Here is a 17070-nt window from a genome sequence, read left to right on the forward strand (position 1 = left end):
TGAACCCTAGAGCTGATAACAGCACAGACACCAACACTCACATGCAGGAACAGTTGCTGAATTTGATTTCTTATTTTCCTTGCAAGAGCAAAAGTTTCTTTAAAATCCTTCAGCTACAAGTGAAATGATCAGGCAGGAGGAAAACTTTAGATGGAAGTCGTCATCAAAAATAAATACAGTTGCCTGGAGCTGCTCAAGATCTGAACCAAACTAAAAACAAAGGCAGGGGGTTGAGACATTATTTTAAGAACTCCCCCAACTGTTGGTGAGTCCACAGGGGGAGGCCAGGCCACACCGTCTCAGGGCAGGAAGCCATGGCTGAATCGGATCAGACCCGGTTCTGCTGACACATGCTGCACTTGACCCTGGAGCCAGAGCAGCAGAGGAGGGCCTCACTGCTGCAGCTCCTTCATTCTGTTGAGAGCGCTGCCGGCTCGGAACCACTCGATCTGGGTCTCGTTGAAGGTGTGGTTCAGGAGGATGGTCTCCTGGGTGCCGTTGGGGTGCTTGATGACACATTTCAGGGGCTGTAAGAGAAGAGGGGTGTGGGTAGGGCAGCTCCTAGTAATGCAGCCCTCAGTTCTGCTCTGGGGCCCTAGAGGCAGCATGGGAACCAAGTTGCAGGCTAGGTCTGGGTGGCCACAGTGAGGCCTGACGGCGTAACTCCTGGGACCAGGAGGGCCCTGCCGGGCATGGGCTGTCAGCTTCTGAGTGCAAAGCCTGGGCTAATGAGGGGATAGGACGAGGGCCTAAGCTGGCCCCACCCCTGCCTCTGGTAAGGAACTAAATTCCCTCTCTGCGGGGTTACCTGGAGAATTTAAGGGCCCTTCCCTCTTGAACAAAGGCTCATGGGAAGGGGGTTCAGGTGGAGCCAGGAGGGGAAGCAAGGTGGCTGTTCCCTCCCTGCTCAGGAGGGCCCCCAAGAAGATGGGCTGACTGGCCCACCCTCCTTCCCTGCCCCCTGACCTTGCCAGGGGCAAAATCCTTCAGTCCCTGGATGGTCAGCTTGTCCACCGGGTGAATCTTATTGTAGTCAGCTGGGTCAGCAAAGGTGAGGGGCAGCAAGCCCTGCTTCTTCAGGTTTGTTTCTAGAAGACAGGTCACATTCAGCCCCTGCGGGATAGGATCCGGCCCTCCCTCCTCTGGGCAGAGAACCTCGCCCGCCCAGGGTGCTTCCTTTCTCAGTCCAGTCAGGGCTAGACTAAGAGATGCCTCAGGCCTGTGCCCTGGGGGCAGTGACCGAGGGCCAGGCCAGCTGCACTCCCAGGGAGGTGTCTCTGGTAGGGCTCTGCAGGTGTGCACTGGGGTCTGTGTCCCTGTAAGGTCCTCCTGGTAAACATTCACAATTGGAAAAAAATCCTTCATCCTTGTGCCCTGGACTTCCACTTCCTAGGTCTGTAAGTTTGGAAGGAAGACCAGTGCTTGCCCGAAATGGGAAGCTGTGGGCATCGGACTCAATGTAAATCTGAAGAGTAGAGGCTGGTGGCCACACAGCCTGTGGCAGAAATAGGCATGTGGCTTCAGGTCCAACTTGGCCACTGGCAGGCTGGGTGATCTTGGGCTGCCAGAGAGGAGAGGCAGACAGGGCTAGGCCCAGGCTCCGGCTCACCATGGATCCGGGCGAAGCTCTTGGTGATGATGGCTCGGCCCCCGAGGTGGCGAGGCTCAAGCGCTGCATGCTCCCGGCTTGAGCCCTCGCCATAGTTTTCGTCTCCAATCACCACCCACCGGATGCCGTGTTTCTGTCAGACAGGTGAGGGTGTGAGGGAGAGGGGGGCCCTGCTGCCTCCCTGCCTGCTTCCCTCGGGCTTCCCTCAGCTCACAGGTCGAGGGGCTAAGGGCTCCTCAAGGTCAGGGGAAGTCAGAGGTGAATCGGGCCCTCAGGAGAGCAGTGATCAGAACGTGGGCCCTGGTCGGCTCCAGTGGGCACGGGGAGGTATGGCCCACCCCGCTGGTGCTCAGCACAGAAGCGGGCTGTGAGCAGAGGGCATCAGTGTGGGTGCAGAGCACCCCTTCCCTGGACCACCCTGCCTCCCCACCCCTGATGACAACCCACCTTGTAGTAGCGGGCAGTGTCAGGGACAGGACCAAACTCCTGGGTGACAGCGTTGCGCACAGAGTTGGCCTTGCCATTTTCAGTGTTGATGGCACCAATGAGCAGGTTGTTGGAGATGTTGTCCAGGTGGCCACGGAACTTTAGCCAGGGGCCAGCAGCTGAGATATGGTCCGTGGTACACTTCCCTTTGACCTTGGTGGGTGAGCAGAGGGGATCAGGTCAGGCCACGGCTCTGGAGCAGTGGATGAAGGGAGATGGCTCTGGAGGCGGTGACAAGGGAAGCTGGCCTGGCTCAGGACGTGTAGTCTGCAGTCCTGGTTCCCACTCTGGCCAAGAGGGCTCAGGCGAGGCTACTGCCTGCCCCTTGAGGCCTTGGGCTGCTCAGTGCCATCTCCAGGACAGGACCCTCAAGGGGGCAGAGGCTAGTCCAGGAGGATAGATGTCGGCTCTCTCTCCCTTCAGGCCTCGGCCCCCAGGTAAGAGATGCCCAGGCTCGAAGCCCAACTACTGACCTTACATGGGGTCCAGGGAGGTTCTGGGTCCTGGCTGGTGACTGATCAGTTTTACTTTTCACATGGTAATACTGGTGGTGTCACTGCCAGGAGACCTTAGTGAATAGCACACATTCACGTCTGACGTGTGTCTGAGGCGTCTGGACACACCACAGGTTTGTGTCTGCTCAGCCCCCACACAGGCCATCCCCATTAACGCCTAACTTGGGAACAGAGGGATCAGTGGCTCCTGGAGCTTGTCTGGTCAGGCCAGCGGTGGGAGGTCTGGGGCTGCAGTGCAGGGTACCTATGTCCTTGCCCTCCCTGTGCTGACTCACTGCCCACACCCGATGGAGGAGGCACCTACCAGTTGCAGCCGAGTGGCTGAAGCCCCTGACAGCAACGGGCCAGCTCTGCCAGGGGACATGGGGAAGGCGACGCAGCAGCATGTGCCCTCAGTCCCCTGAGACCGAGCCTCCCTTCCTGCCCCCAGCCCTTCCTGCTGGCTGGGCAGGTGCCCGGCGGGCGTCTGTGTGCTGACCTTGATGAGGATCTGCAGGTCCTCCAGGTCTCTGCCATCCCACTTATCAAAAGGCTCCAGGAGCTGCAGGCGCTGGCTGGTGGGGCTCACGTCCACCCGCTGCCCACTGCTGTCCTTGGGTGGGTGCTGGTAGGTGTCCTGCCCGGGGTCGAACTCCTGCAGCAGGGGACAGGGCCTGTCAGGTGCCAAGTCCTCAGTCCTCACATGGACGGGCCCTGGCAGAAGGCGAGCCCCCTGCATGCCAAGTCTTTCCCTCCCAGTGAGTAGAGCTGCTCCATTGTCAGGGACGGTGCTGGCCCTGCCTGCCCAGGAGGGCAGACCTAGGGGCTGGAGGTCGCGCAGGGAACGTCCTGCTCATGAGGCAGCGGGCAGGAGGCACTCAGGCTGCGGCCAGCAGCATAGGGCGGCAGTGCCTGCTCACCATGCGTGGCAGCTCGTCTGCATTCGGAGCTTCCAGCCTGAACTTCTTGCCGTCCTTGCCTGTCAGGAAGTCCTTCTCTGGGTCGAACCTGAGGGTGCCAGCAATGGCCAGGGCTGTGACAATCTGCAATAGAAGTGGCAGTCTGTCGGTTAGTATCAAATCCCGCTCCCGTGCCCCACCCCAGCAGAAGCCTAGACCGAAGCCTAGACCCACTGAGAATGGAGCCCAGGCAACGTCAAGTTCTCCTCAGAACCTGCCTCCCCGCAGAGGCTGGAGCTCGTCTGCCTCTGAGACTGCAGGCCACTGGACCTGCAGGACTCAGAAAGCCAGACACCCTCTGGCCTCCACCACTCCCATGGGGGCCTGGCCTCTGCCTGGCCTAAGGGATGGGACCGGCCCCCTGCTCTCAGGACCCCTTTCCCCTCCCCAGTGCGCTGCCCTGGCCCAGAAATGCAGCAGTTCCCAAATGGGCACCATGCTGGAAACAAGGAAGGGGCTGTCTCCTCCCTCGTTTTTAGCAAACAGTATTCTGCAAACAGAAGGCGAGCCCCCTGCATGCCAAGTCTTTCCCTCCCAGTGAGTAGAGCTGCTCCATTGTCAGGGGCGGTGCTGGCCCTGCCTGCCCAGGAGGGCAGGGCCTAGGGGCTGGAGGTGGCGCAGGAAGTGGGGAGGGGGGCACTGGGCTCCATGTTCACAATGAGGCCTCCTTCCCGGCTTGGACACGCTGCAGGTGCTCTCTGTGCTTGCGCGGGTGACCCTGACAGGACCCCGGGCAGAGAAGAAGTGACCTGGCCAGACCCACAGGGCTGACATCTGTCCTGGGCAGCAATTCTGAGCTCCAGCACCAAGAAGCGTGACGAGGGGGCTGGCGAGGCTCGTGGCTCCTGGGTTTCCACTTGGACAACCCCTGGCCCTGCGATGCCAGCCCTCCCTCAGCAGTCCCCTGGAGTCAGACGCCCTTCCCCAAACCCCATCTCCCTCTGCCTCCCCTGGCCCTGGGGCAGGGGCCCCAGAGGCAGTCTCACCTCTGGGGATGTGACGAAGGCATGGGTCTCAGGGTTGGCGTCATTGCGGCCGGTGAAATTCCTGTTGTAGGAGGTGACAATTGTGTTCTTCTCCCCCTTCTTGATGTCCTTTCTGCCAGGTCAGAGGAGACAGGGTTAGGAACATCTGGCCTTGTCACCTGGCCTGTCCTAACTCATGACAGAGGAGGGGGAAACCAGTCCTCCCTGGGCTCTCACAGCAGGGGGGACCTCAGAGGTTACAGAGGTTTGTGTGAGACCACAGGTAATAGGCACAGCCCAGACCAAAGCCTGAGGCCCTGACCCCGGCCACTGCCTCCTCTCAAATGGCCCCGTCAGAGCCCCTGGCTGTGGCTGTTAGGATGAGGCCTTGTGGGCCCCCTCCTGCCAGCCCAGGCTTCAGCCAGGTGGCCACTCAGGGCTGTTGTGGGCTCTTTATTTCCAGCCAAACTTTCCAGTTCTGCCTGGCAGTCTCCTAATGTCCAACAGTCCCTGGAGCTACAGGCCTTGGGTTGAATCTTTCTCCACCCCAGTGTCACCCTCAACATCTGGGGCTCTGTACCCCAGGACACACAAGGGGCTGTCTTATATTAGATGTGCCTCTCACCTGTCCCACTGACCAATGCAGGGGCCACAGGCGTTGGCCAGGACGATGCCACCCACATCTCTCAGGATCTGTGCCTGGGGGTGTGGGTAGAGAAGGACAGAATTGTCAGAGGCTGAAGGGAAGGGGTAATTCAGCAGCTTGAGTGACAAAGAGCAGGAATCCTGGGCCAGGTATGGGAAGCTGTACCAGCCCCTGCTGACAAGGCTGTGCCTTATCCCTCCCTGAAGCCACATTACTCAGCAGTGGGTGGAGGCGGCCAGGGACACGGGGGCACTCACATAGCCATCCCGCTCAATGGTGGCGCGGATCTGCTCAGAGCCTGGTGTGATGGTGAACTGGGATTTGCACTTGAGTCCATGGGCCAGTGCCTGCTTGGCCACAGCTGCTGAGCGCCCCATGTCCTCATAGCTGGAGTTGGTACAGCTGCCGATCAGACCTGGTGCATTGTGGGTGGTGGGGCCAGGGGTCAGGACCAGAGGTCTCCACCTGACCTCGAACTATCCAGACCTGGTTGAGAGTTCACCAACTATGCTGGACCAGAGGCTGTTCTTAACAGAGACAAGTTGGAAACAACCTAACTGTCCACCAGGCTACTCATGACCCAGCTATTTAAGGGAAGATAATGTAGCCACTGGACAGGACCCTGAACACAAGGTGGTAGTATGATCCGTCTATCACTGTGCGTGTGTATGCACATCAGCGGGCTCACTTATTAAAGGGGACCAGTGCAGATAAGGACTTCCAGAAGATGGTAGTTTGCTTCTTTTATACTTGCTGGCATTTGTAATTGCTTTACAATCAGGGGAAGAAAGAGTTTTTTTTTTTAAGTCTATTAGTTATTCAAGAGTTCAGTAAAGACCAGATGATATCACATTGTGTATAGATATCAAGACAGTCTCTTTTATCAATTCAATGACTTATTTCTAATTATTAAACCAAAGATTTTTAAATTTCCACTAATACAGGTGAACATATCATATAGCACTACTTTATGCCAGACACCGTGGCAAGGTCTTTTCACATACTCATCTCTCCTCCCAACAACTCTAATAGGTAAACACAGTCACCCCCATTTTACAGATAGGAACTGGGGCACTGGGAGGTAAAGTAACCTGCTTAGGGTCACCCAGCTGTGAAGTGGCAGGGCCAGATTGAGACCCAGGCCAGCTGGCTCCAGGGTCAACGCTTCAGCCGTGGTACACGGTACCAGCAGCAGGTGCCAGTGACACTGACATGCAGCTGTCCATATGTGTAAAGCATGTGAAGTGACATCAGCCATCACAGTTGGTATGAGGAAAGTGTGAAAAACAGAAAAATACACATCAACATGTGCACATACATAGAAACAGTATCTGCCTCAAAGAGACAGATTAGAGGTGTTTTAAAATAATCTTGTTTGTCCATATTCTCTACAGTAAGCACATATTTCTTCTATACCAAGAAGAAGTAACTGAAGAAAAAACAGACTATTTCAGAAAGTGCCTGGTACCTTTAGGAGGTACCCCAGGGTAAGCACAAGCAATTGTCTATAGCCCTGGGCACACCCACCGGCCCTACAGCCTGTTACGCTGACAGGCTAGAGGGTGCTCACCCACTCGGATGTCCACAGGCCATCCCTCCTTCTCTGCCACAGTGCCTACTTCCGCCACAGGGTGAGCCAGGTCAGGGGTGAAGGGCCCATTGATGTGAGGCTTCAACTGAAGAGAGAAAGACACAAGGAGCACCAGAGTGAGGAGAACAAATCTTGCAGTGTGGATGGCCTCCATTCTTCTGAGGTTACCTGGCTCACACTCACCAACTCCTTACACAGGACCCGGGAGGCCAACTAGGAGGCTAACTACTGTTTTTATGACTCACACTCACCCCAGGAAACACCTGAGCAGTGCGCCCTGTGCAACCCACCAGCTCCCAAGACCTCGCCAACCCTGCGAGGCTGGTATTAGCCCCACTCTGCAGATGGAGCCGATGTGCCTTGCATAAGGTCATGTAACTAAGGAGATGGCGGGACGTGGGATGAATCACATGTGAAGTCCATTCTCTCCCACACTATGGTGCTTCTGGAACCTTATGACAAAATGGACTTAAAGCCAGATACAAATGCATGTGGTAACACCTACCAATAAATGAGAAGTTTTTTGCAAAGTGCCAGGCATACAGTAAGCCCTCAATGAAAGTTAGCAATCGTTCTGTGAATTAGCTCGTTCAGTTCCCACAACCACCTCCGGTTTTTTACACGTGGTGAAGTGAGGTCCACAGAAGTTGAGTGACCTGCCCCAAGTCACAGCCGTGAGAGGCAGCCGGGATTCGGAAGCATGCAGGCTGGCTTCAGGGCCGAGGCCCGTGGCCACTCTCTCTGCTGCTTCTGGCCCTCCGGCCTGCCCTTCCCCTGGCCCTCCGCATGCTCACTCTGGGCTGCGGGTCTCAGGGTGCCAAACCCCCCTCAGGCCTGGGAGGCTCAGGTCTTGCCCTCTGAACTCTGATGACAAAGCAAACTTCAGGGCAAAATCTTGGCTTCTAGTAAAGCTGACACGGGGGCAAACTGAGCCAATTTCTTAATCACCAGCCAGCCACCCCTGTTCCCCCCTGGCCATACATTCCCCCTGCCCCCTCACCCACTCCACTGCAGCCTGATTCAGACAGCAATCAGCAGGGGCATGGGAACCGAAGACCCATGAGCCCTGCCTGGTGCAGGCAGAGGCCTGCCCTGGCCTTCCCCCGGGCCCACTAGGAGTCCACAGATGGAGCCTGAGTGCCTCAACCTCAGAAATCCCTTGGACCAGATTCCTTCCTTACCTCGTTGAGGTTAATTTCAATCACTTGGTCATAACGGCAGCCAGGGTCAGGTACCAAGTGATCCTTGAATTCATCGGCTAGTTTAGCAATGGCTGAAATCAACAAGGGAGGGAGAGTGAAGCATGTGAAACAGAAACTGGTAAGAAACCACCCATGCATCCATTTGAGCCAGTTACCCTGGCACCTGCCAAACCAGGCCCTGGGCACTGACCAGGCAAACAAAGGAGCAGCGCACACAGCACAGGATACTGTCCCTCCCCTCAGGCTCGAAATCTAATGAAGGAGTTATCAGTGAGCCGGAAGTGACAGTGCGACACAGAAGAACCAACTGAGTGAGGTTCAGTCAGGGAAGGCTTCCTGGAGATGAGAAGTACTGAGTTTTGAAGAATTTACTTGATAATGAAAAGGAGGGCCTTCCAGGTAGGACTCTGCTCAGAGCTTGGAAGCAAACGGACAAGCCAACCCTTGCCTCTGGCTCCACCCATCACCCTTGCTCACTTCCTTCTAAGCTCCAGAGCCCTCCCGCAGGCCCTAGTTCCTCCTCTAGGCTTCAGGGAAGCCAAGCCAGACCTCAGGGGAGTTTTGAGAGAGGCTGGGAACACGGTTCTTGTTCCACAGGTTTCTACTCCTCCCCCTGCTAGGGCAGGAATTAAAACAAGCAGATCAGTGTCATTTCCGGAGCGTCCTGTAGGGGGGACAACGGACCAGGCCAGGAAGAACCAGTACTCAGACTAAATTCAGGTGAAACTAAATTCCAATCCAGAGGCAGTAATGTCTCAAACATAGATGCCAGGCCCTCTGAAAAGCTGATGAGACCTACAGATGAGCTACTTGGGAGCAACAGCACACACATGACTTTACACCTTTAGGGACCTCTCTGGTCCTCAGAAGCCAGTCTGAAACAACACAAGGTTAAGGACCCCTTCCCTACAGGGAAAGGTAGTTCAGGGGTCTCCACGTAACATGACCTTTCTGCCCCCACCACCCCGCCCCTGCCAGCTCACCCTCTCGGCCTGTCTTGTTCAGGTATTTCTTCATCCTGTGGTTGTAAGGGAACACTGAAGTGGTGGCCCCAATTTCTGCACCCATATTGCAGATTGTTGCCATGCCTGTAGAGAAACAGAGCCTGTGAGGCTGGCTGAGCAGCTGGGCATGGGTCCCACACACCTACTAGACGTGCACACACATCTTCATGCCAGGGGAGCTGGCATTTTTTCTTCCCAAGCTCATGGGACCGTCTAATGGCAGAGAGCAGACTTGTCCCTGCAGGCCAAGGGTTAAAGCCAGGGCCAGTGAAAAGAGGCCATGGGGACCAGAGCTCAGAGTGTCCTAGCTCCTGAAGTGGCCTAGCTACTTCGCTGAGTAGAATGAAGAGAATACGAGATTCAGCCCCTATAAGCCAAGTTCTAGCTCTGGGCCTGGCTCTCCTGCTTATTAGCAGACTAGATGGCCACCATGTACTAAAGACTGACCTGGCAAGATGGCCCAGCCAGTGCTGTGTCCATTTTGCAAGTGAGGGAACTGGCTCAGAGAGGTCCACGGTCAAGCCGTAAGTAAACGGAGGTGCTGACATTCAGGTCTAGGTCCACCTATGTGCTGTCCAGGCCTGTATTCTTTCAGCCACACCATGGTGCTCTGTGGAAACGTTTCTGGCTCTCAGGTTTTCAAGCAATAAGACTAGAATGATGTCCACCTTCTGGGCCACACACCTTGCACAGAACTGGTGTGGCTTACTGGTGGCCTGACTGCTGGGAGGACACTGGCCTCATGGGGTTGCTATGACACAGGTCTGGGGCCTGTTACTAACTTCCTAACTGAGCTGTCAACAGTGGTAAGGCTACCTGTAGGAATGAGCCCCTCTACCCTCCATCACTGGAGGGGATCAAAAGCCAGCTGACAAGCAGCTCCGTGGGGCTGAGGCAGGCACCTGGGAACGTACGGGCTGGACCATCTCTAAGGCTTGTTACAAGTCCCTCTGGATTTCTGAGGGCCCAGGTGTTGGGGCCACCGCGAGTGAGGAGCAGAAGGGGCCAGCTCCTTCCTGGTCCTGGAGTCTAACAGGTGATAATCACTATCCCAAGGGAAATGAGGGAGGCTCCAACTCCAGCCAAGGGAAGACATAGGAATGCAGCTGCTTCAGAATGAAGCCCTGGTTGGTTCCCCATTCCCAACACCACCTCTGTCCTCTGTGGGACTCCTGGATCACCCAAGGCGGCCCAGGGCCACGGCCAGCGCCCAGCAGCAGGAGCTAGCTCGGCCCCTGACTCTGCATAGCCACAGGGAAGTCCCTGCCCTGCCTGATGGGCCTCAGGCTCCGCCCGTTTAATGAAGGACCTAGACTAGACAACCTCCCTTCTACCTCTAAGTGTCCATCCCAAGTCCCTAAACTAACTGGTCCAATTCTCAGGGGGGAGGCCATTCACTGCTTCTGTGGCTCAACCCCAGACCCCACCAAGCCCAGTGCAGGCTGAGGCCACATCATGTGGCGCCTCCCTCACCAGTGCAGGAGATGGAGTCGACACCAGGCCCGTGGTACTCCACAATAGCTCCTGTGCCACCTTTCACTGTGAGGATACCAGCCACCTTCAGGATCACATCCTTGGGGGAGGTCCAACCGGAGAGCGAGCCCGTCAGCTTCACACCAATCACCTGAGCAGGTGGGCAAGACAGCGATTACGGGCCACGTGTGCCGTGTACTGTGTTCCAACCAGGAAGGCAAGGAATCTATCTGCTGGAATTCCCACTTCTGCCTCTTTATCCCTGCTCCCTTCTAAAGACACTTGAGTCTGATCCGTTCCCTCATCCCTTCTGGGTCTCACAGTGTCCGTTCATCCCCACCAACTGCTCCTCTGCAGCCACCCCAGAACGAGCCCTTTGTTCCCTCACCTTGGGGCACTTCAGCTCCCAGGGGATCCCAGCCATGACGTCCACTGCATCAGCTCCCCCAACTCCAATGCAGATGCCTCCCAGGCCCCCACCATTGGGGGTATGGGAATCGGTGCCAATCAGAAGAACCCCAGGGTATGCATAGTTTTCCAGAATGATCTGAAAAAGAATCCAAGATCTTATATTTAAAAGCAGAGAATGAAGGTAGGGCCCAAAAGGGGTCAGCAAAACTGCCCCCTGCTGACACTGGGGCCTCCCCAGGTACTCCTTCAGGGCCGGACCAGGAGGAGTCAGGGACTAGGAGACAAGAGGCCTGGGCTCAGGAACGGCTCCCACACTGCGACCCTGCACCTCAGTTTCCTCACGTGTAACAAAGAAAGGAATACCGACACCGTCCTGACCCAGCTCTGCGGTGAGAACCTGATGACCTGGGATACGAGGAGGAGTCCTATGATGAGTGTGGCTGCCGAACGGTGTGCCTGCTGCACGTGGTGGACCGGCCAGGGTGCTGACTGTGCCCATCTGCCTCTCATCAGGGCACACAACTCTGTCAGGACCTGGCTTGAGGCTCCACAAGGAAGCACTGGGGGCCCAACGGGAGTGCCACCATGAGCTGCTCTGCTGCTGAGTTGAAAAGAATTGCAGGCAATGCCTCCCCAATCCCGGCAGCCTGAAGGTGGTGCTGAGAACTGAAGTGACTTGCTCAAGGAAGATGACAGCTCGCCCCGCCTCGTCACCTTTCCTGTTCCACAGTGCCCCCTTCACTGAGGCCTCCTCCTAGCTGGCAAGGCACTGACCGTGAACATTCCCCCAAAAACCTTTGATGGAGGTTCTGGTCAGCTACCCCCGTGTGGCCCTGCCCACCATCCGGGCACCTGAGGGCTGCAGGATGCTTACTGGCAAGGCCCTGGGTCTGGGACTTGGGCAAGTCACTCCACCTCTCCAAGCCTTGATTTCTTCACTGTCATTGGATACAAGTACATAAAAAGTAGCTGCCAACAGTGCTGACCTTAATGGATCATTACAATGACCCAAGGAGATTGCGTATATTAAGCTATAATTGTGCCCAGAGAGGCATTATTTTTATTTATTTTTCTGCAGTGTGCACATGCACACACACAAATACACAGATGCTGGAAGGGCAGATGCGATCAGAGATGTGAAGGCTCTACGGACTGTCAGGACTGACAGTGGTGGGCGGGCTCCTGGAATACCACAGAAACCCCAGGGCCTCTGCCTCAGGCTACGTATCTGCCCAGCATACTTGACAAGGTATGAAGGATCTTGCCTTTCAGGAGCACAGAAAGTGAGAAGAGCTGGGTCTTTCCCCAGGAGGATGGCAGCTGGCAGAGAGAAAGGCCAGCACAGAGGAGATCCTAACAGACAACGGCTGGACAAGACGCTGTGGAACTCTCGTTTTTCTGACCTCCCTACCTCAGTCATGCGCTAAGATTTACTATTTCATCTTTAGGCTGTAAAAATCTGATCCATGAAGGCCAGACACACAGAATTCAGTGTGGTCCACATCCAGGAGGGAAAGTTTGGTGCAGACCCAAGGACTGAAGAAAGCGTCACAACGAAGCTGGCTGTTGACGGTGACCTCCGAGGTCAGCTGGACACGGTTAGGTGGATGGGGGTGAGGGTTGGGGAGAAGAGTGTTTTAGGCCAGACTAACATCTAGAACATAAAGCTGGAAATTCAGCCCTCCATCCACACAACATGTACATGACGGTCTTATTCTGTACTGACCTCGCCCTTGGCCCAGAGCTAGAGAGGAATTAATAAGCCATAGTCCCTGTCCCCACAGAGTACATGATCCAACAGGGAGAGTACTTGGCATACACTAGGGTCACATTATGAAGGGGTCCCACAAGGGAGCCCTAAGGCTAGGCACAGGGGAGTGCTGGGGGCTTCCCTGGGCAATCAGAAGTGGAGATGTGGTGGAGGAAGGACCTGCCAGGCAGTACAGTTAGCTGTTGGCCAGTGGCAGGTATGGGCTGCTATCACTTGTAGCCCAAAACTTTGGCTCAGGAGCTTCCAAAAAGCCCTGGGCACTTGTACTGAGGTGGAATGGGGGACACTTGGACTGGGGTGCCCTTCATGATGAAAAGCCAAGGCTGGGCCCATCTGACTCCTAGTCCTGCCGCTAAGAAAGGCCTCCTGGCCCCTGCAGACTAATGTGACTTGCCATTCCCGGGCAGCCCCTTCCTGGCAAGAGTGATGGTTTGAAAGGGCAGAGCAGTGATCCGTGGGCTCCGGTTTCAGAGTGGAGCAGTGCTCGGAGCCCATGAGGCTCACATTACAGCCTGACTCAGCTCCTCTTGAAGGAGGCTGGGAAGCGAGGCCCAGGATGGAGGAGGTGGGGGAAGGGTCACCTTGGAAGGTGCAGAGAGGCAGGTTTTCATACACACAAAACGGTGGCAAATGGACACGCAAAGGAACGTACACCCCATAAGCCAGGTCAGTGACCCCAGCAGTCGCCATGATGGAAAGCTAAGCACCTATCTCCCCAGAAACACACACACACACATACACTCTTGCATTCAGACACAAAATCACCTACCAATATAAAATCCATCCTTAGGGGGACCCCAGAAGAACTACCACTGGCTCACGTGGACACAGGACCTACGGTTCCTACATCTCACAGAATACACCACAGTAAGGCCGGGAAGACCCCAAGGAGTGCCATGTGCACGGAGTGGGGAGGCACTCCCCATGTGAGGGGAGCCCTGCCTGGATGCAAATCCAGGCTCCACGATCAGCCAGTTGAGTGTCCCTGGGCAAGCAGGTTAACTTCTCTGTGCCTCAGTTTCCTCCTCTGTAAGGTGTGGACAACCAAACCATCTACCTCATGGGGTCACGGTAAACACTGAGGTAGTTAGCACCTGCAAAGTGCCAGGTTAGTGCCCGGCACACAGTACTTGTCACATGCTAGCTCTCCATGCAACGAGGTCTAACACTTGTAGAAAAAAGCAAGACAAAAAAAATCGTACAATAATATAATGCTTAGAAGGTGGTGTGGAAAAAAGAATTGTCAAACTTAAAATGCTGATTACCTTGAGCAGTCACGAGGGACCATTTCAATTTCTTACTTGGAGAGTGAGAATATGTATCTTGACTTACTGAAAGTTAACTTAAAAATGGAAGAGGAGGAGGAGGCAGAGGTTTGCCTGAGATGTCAAACAATTCCCCCACTGCCCTCCTGAGCCTTCAGGCCCTTGCTCCCACAGGCCTGGTGGTGCTCTCTGGTTCCCTAAGGGCAGCCTAGACCCTTCCCCGGAGAAAGGCACGCCAAGCCCTGCTTTACCTGGTGAATGATTCCAGAGCCAGGCCTCCAGAAGCCCACGCCATATTTGGCACCTGCAGTTGCCAGAAAATTATACACTTCCTGGTTTATGTCCTGTTGAGACAAATCAATAACCAGAGCATTAGAAACACAGTATGCATCTGGAATGACCCTCGCTCATGCTCCCCTCCTGCCCTCCACCCTCCCTAAGACTCTGTGAAGACAGGCTCTCCTGGGGGCCTTCTGCAAATAATTCCAAAAGGGTGCTGGCCCATGGTCTCAGCTGGCTAGCCAGGGAAGAAAGACAAGGAAGCAGAGACAGAGCCTCAGTTCTGTGACACCTGGCCAGGGAGTGCGTCCAGAACAAGTGCCTCCCCTGCCCTGGGTCTCATTTTCCTTCTTTGTGAAGGAATTGGGTTACATCATCTCCAAAGGTCCTCTCTGACACTCAAGTCCTCAGCCAGGGCCAGGAGTGAGGGGCATGCCACAGCAGGATGGGCTAACTGGGACACGGTGTTAGGGGAGGGGGTTGTCAGAGGGAAGCAGTAGGGTCGAGTGAACATCCTGGTCCCATTGTGGCTCACGTGGGGTGTTGATTCTCCAGCCAATCCTCAGACGCCTCTTCTGAGGCAATGTCAGCAACCCTGGCTGATATTTGTTGAATGCCCACTATGCTAAACATCCTTACAACCCATCCCATGAGGGAGGGAAGGTATTGTCATTAAGCCCATTTTACAGATGCAAAAAGAGTCTCAGAGGCGAAGTAACTTGCCTGACACCCCAGAGATAAACAGAGGAGTCAGGGTTTGAAACCCAGCCTGTCCAACCACAGCACCTGAAACTACATTCCTGTAATAAAATAAAGGTAGCTCCCTTAAAGGGAGGATGACATAAGATTACATCTCAGAACACCTAGGCCAGTGCCTGGCATGTCACAGGTGCTCAATACCTGAATATGTTTGATGGGCCCCAAATGAAAGACTGTCAAAGACACCATATTCTGAAATATGGGTTTCAACAAAACAATGGGATGGGCTATTCCCATTCTGCATGTAATTCAAAAGTAGTTTCCTCAGTAGGTAGAGGTGGCTTCCCAGCACAGGGTTTATCTGGAAGATATGGCATGTCCCCGGACAGTCCTGTGATAAAAGGGATATGACCATGGTGGACTGCAGAGTCCCAAAGGATGGAGGAGGAAAGGAGGCTTGCTAAGCCTCTGGACAGGGGAAAGCCAGGCTCTAAGGCAGAGGAGGAACTCTGGCAACTCCCAGGGTCCTCAATAAAACATGCTCAGGACCATACAACCCACCCTAAACACCTGAGCCCAAATCACAGCCTTAAGCCACTTCTTTTAAACTCTAGACCAACTGCACATCCTTCTGAGGGCCCGTGAGGTTCCCTCAGAGAAGTCTCTTCCTAATTAATAATTAACACATGGGCTTTTTCATTTACAAATCAGTCACTTATAATTGGTTCCAAGAGTAGGAGGCAGGTGACCATGTCTGGGTGCATGTATGTCTGTTCAGGTGAGAGAAGAGGCAGTGGGGCACACCGGGGCGGTGCAGCAGAGACGTGGCCTGAACTCAGCTTCGACCCTCTCCGGCTGTGTGGACAAGTCACTCGGACTCTCTGGACCCTAACCAGAGGGACCCTTCCAAATATATGTAAATCTGACCTTATCCCCCCCTGCTTAAACCTTCAATGACCCCCTAGGATGGTGCCCACAGCCCTCAAGGCCCTGCCTGTACTTGCCCCTGCCCTCCTCATACCACACTCTCACACACAGAACTCCAGCCACAGGAGCTCCCTTCTAATTTCACATGCATCTTGCCTCAGGGATTTTATATATGCCGTTCTGTTCAGTTAACATCAATTTACCTGCTCACATCTCAGCTTACATGTCACAACTTCAAAGAGGCTGTTCCTTACCCTAGTCTAAATTAAACGTCTTTCTTATAATTCAGAGTCCTATGCTTTCCCTTTGTAATGTATTTACAAATGGGCAAGTACCTACTTGTGTAACTGTTTAGCTGCCTACTCCCTACTAGACTCTAAGAACTGTGAAGGCAGGGGTTCTGTCTTGTTCAGCCTAAATCCCCAGCATCTAGCACACAGCCTGGCACAGAACTAATGATCAATAAACACTTGTTCAATAAATGAGGGAATAAGCTCTGAAATCCTATGATTCTGTGAGTGTCGCCTCCAGAAGTGGATTCTGAATCCATAAAGTGAGGGCCAGTCCCTGAAGGCAGTGGCCCTGTTCTGGGCAGTCATCCCCAAGGCTGGAGAGGACCCAGTTCCTGGCCCTGCTCAGATCCTGGTACCACAGGAGCCCCTGTAATGTTACTGTCACCACTGCTGCTAACATGGAAACCACTGGCCCGCAAGCTGGGCTTTCAGCTGAGTGGAAAAGACCCACTGTGCAACCAGGACACCAACAGGCGGGCCAGGGTGAAAAGAAAGGGCTTGAATGGGAAAGCTGCCCTGAGAGTTTCCCATGGGCCTGAGGGGCTCTTTGGGCTGTGCTCATCCTGGGAGCTGGAGCATTTGCAAAGGCATGCCTCGCTCTGTGCCCGGCTGGCCACTGCCCTGCCAACATTCAGCTCCTGCCAATGGCCCCCCAAGAGGGCATCTACTCCCACCACAGGGGGTAGAAAGGGTGGAGGTCCAGAGCTGGGAGAAATCTGCTCTTGCCAAGAGCAGCACACACAAAGGTGCCACCAGCAGGGCCTGGGGGAAGGGACAGGGATTTGGTGCCATGAGGAAGGGTGTGGGGAGCTCAAAGAAAAAATTCTGCAGAGGGCACACAGTCCCTTCTACCTCATTAAGCAAAACTCAAAAGAAAAGAGCCTCAAAAGGAGGCCATTCACTAAGACAGCGCACCCGAGACTGGGGGCCCAGCCCTAACCAGGCCCACGTGCAGCGGTGGGCCTGACTGTCCGGGGTCGGCCACCTCAAATTTAC

General features: G+C 54.9%; 1 protein-coding gene across 1 annotated transcript in view; it reads right to left on the reverse strand.

Moving 5' to 3' along the window:
• Positions 1–48: 48 nt before the first annotated feature.
• Positions 49–17070, reverse strand: part of ACO2 (aconitase 2) — a 44720-nt gene continuing 27698 nt past the window's right edge. Inside the window, exons 4-18 of the mRNA XM_036931299.2 lie at positions 14128–14220; positions 10818–10976; positions 10430–10580; positions 8936–9040; positions 7932–8023; positions 6730–6835; positions 5417–5574; positions 5139–5212; positions 4535–4646; positions 3510–3632; positions 3089–3244; positions 2057–2248; positions 1610–1742; positions 967–1088; positions 49–527 (exon numbers count right to left, since the gene is read on the reverse strand). Of these exons, the coding sequence (XP_036787194.2) occupies positions 393–527; positions 967–1088; positions 1610–1742; positions 2057–2248; positions 3089–3244; positions 3510–3632; positions 4535–4646; positions 5139–5212; positions 5417–5574; positions 6730–6835; positions 7932–8023; positions 8936–9040; positions 10430–10580; positions 10818–10976; positions 14128–14220 (1911 nt within the window). The 3' untranslated portion in view covers positions 49–392. The remainder of the gene's footprint in view (positions 528–966; positions 1089–1609; positions 1743–2056; positions 2249–3088; positions 3245–3509; positions 3633–4534; positions 4647–5138; positions 5213–5416; positions 5575–6729; positions 6836–7931; positions 8024–8935; positions 9041–10429; positions 10581–10817; positions 10977–14127; positions 14221–17070) is intronic.

The sequence above is a fragment of the Manis pentadactyla genome, chromosome 10, assembly GCF_030020395.1.
Source record: "Manis pentadactyla isolate mManPen7 chromosome 10, mManPen7.hap1, whole genome shotgun sequence".
Classification (NCBI taxonomy): Eukaryota; Metazoa; Chordata; class Mammalia; order Pholidota; family Manidae; genus Manis; species Manis pentadactyla.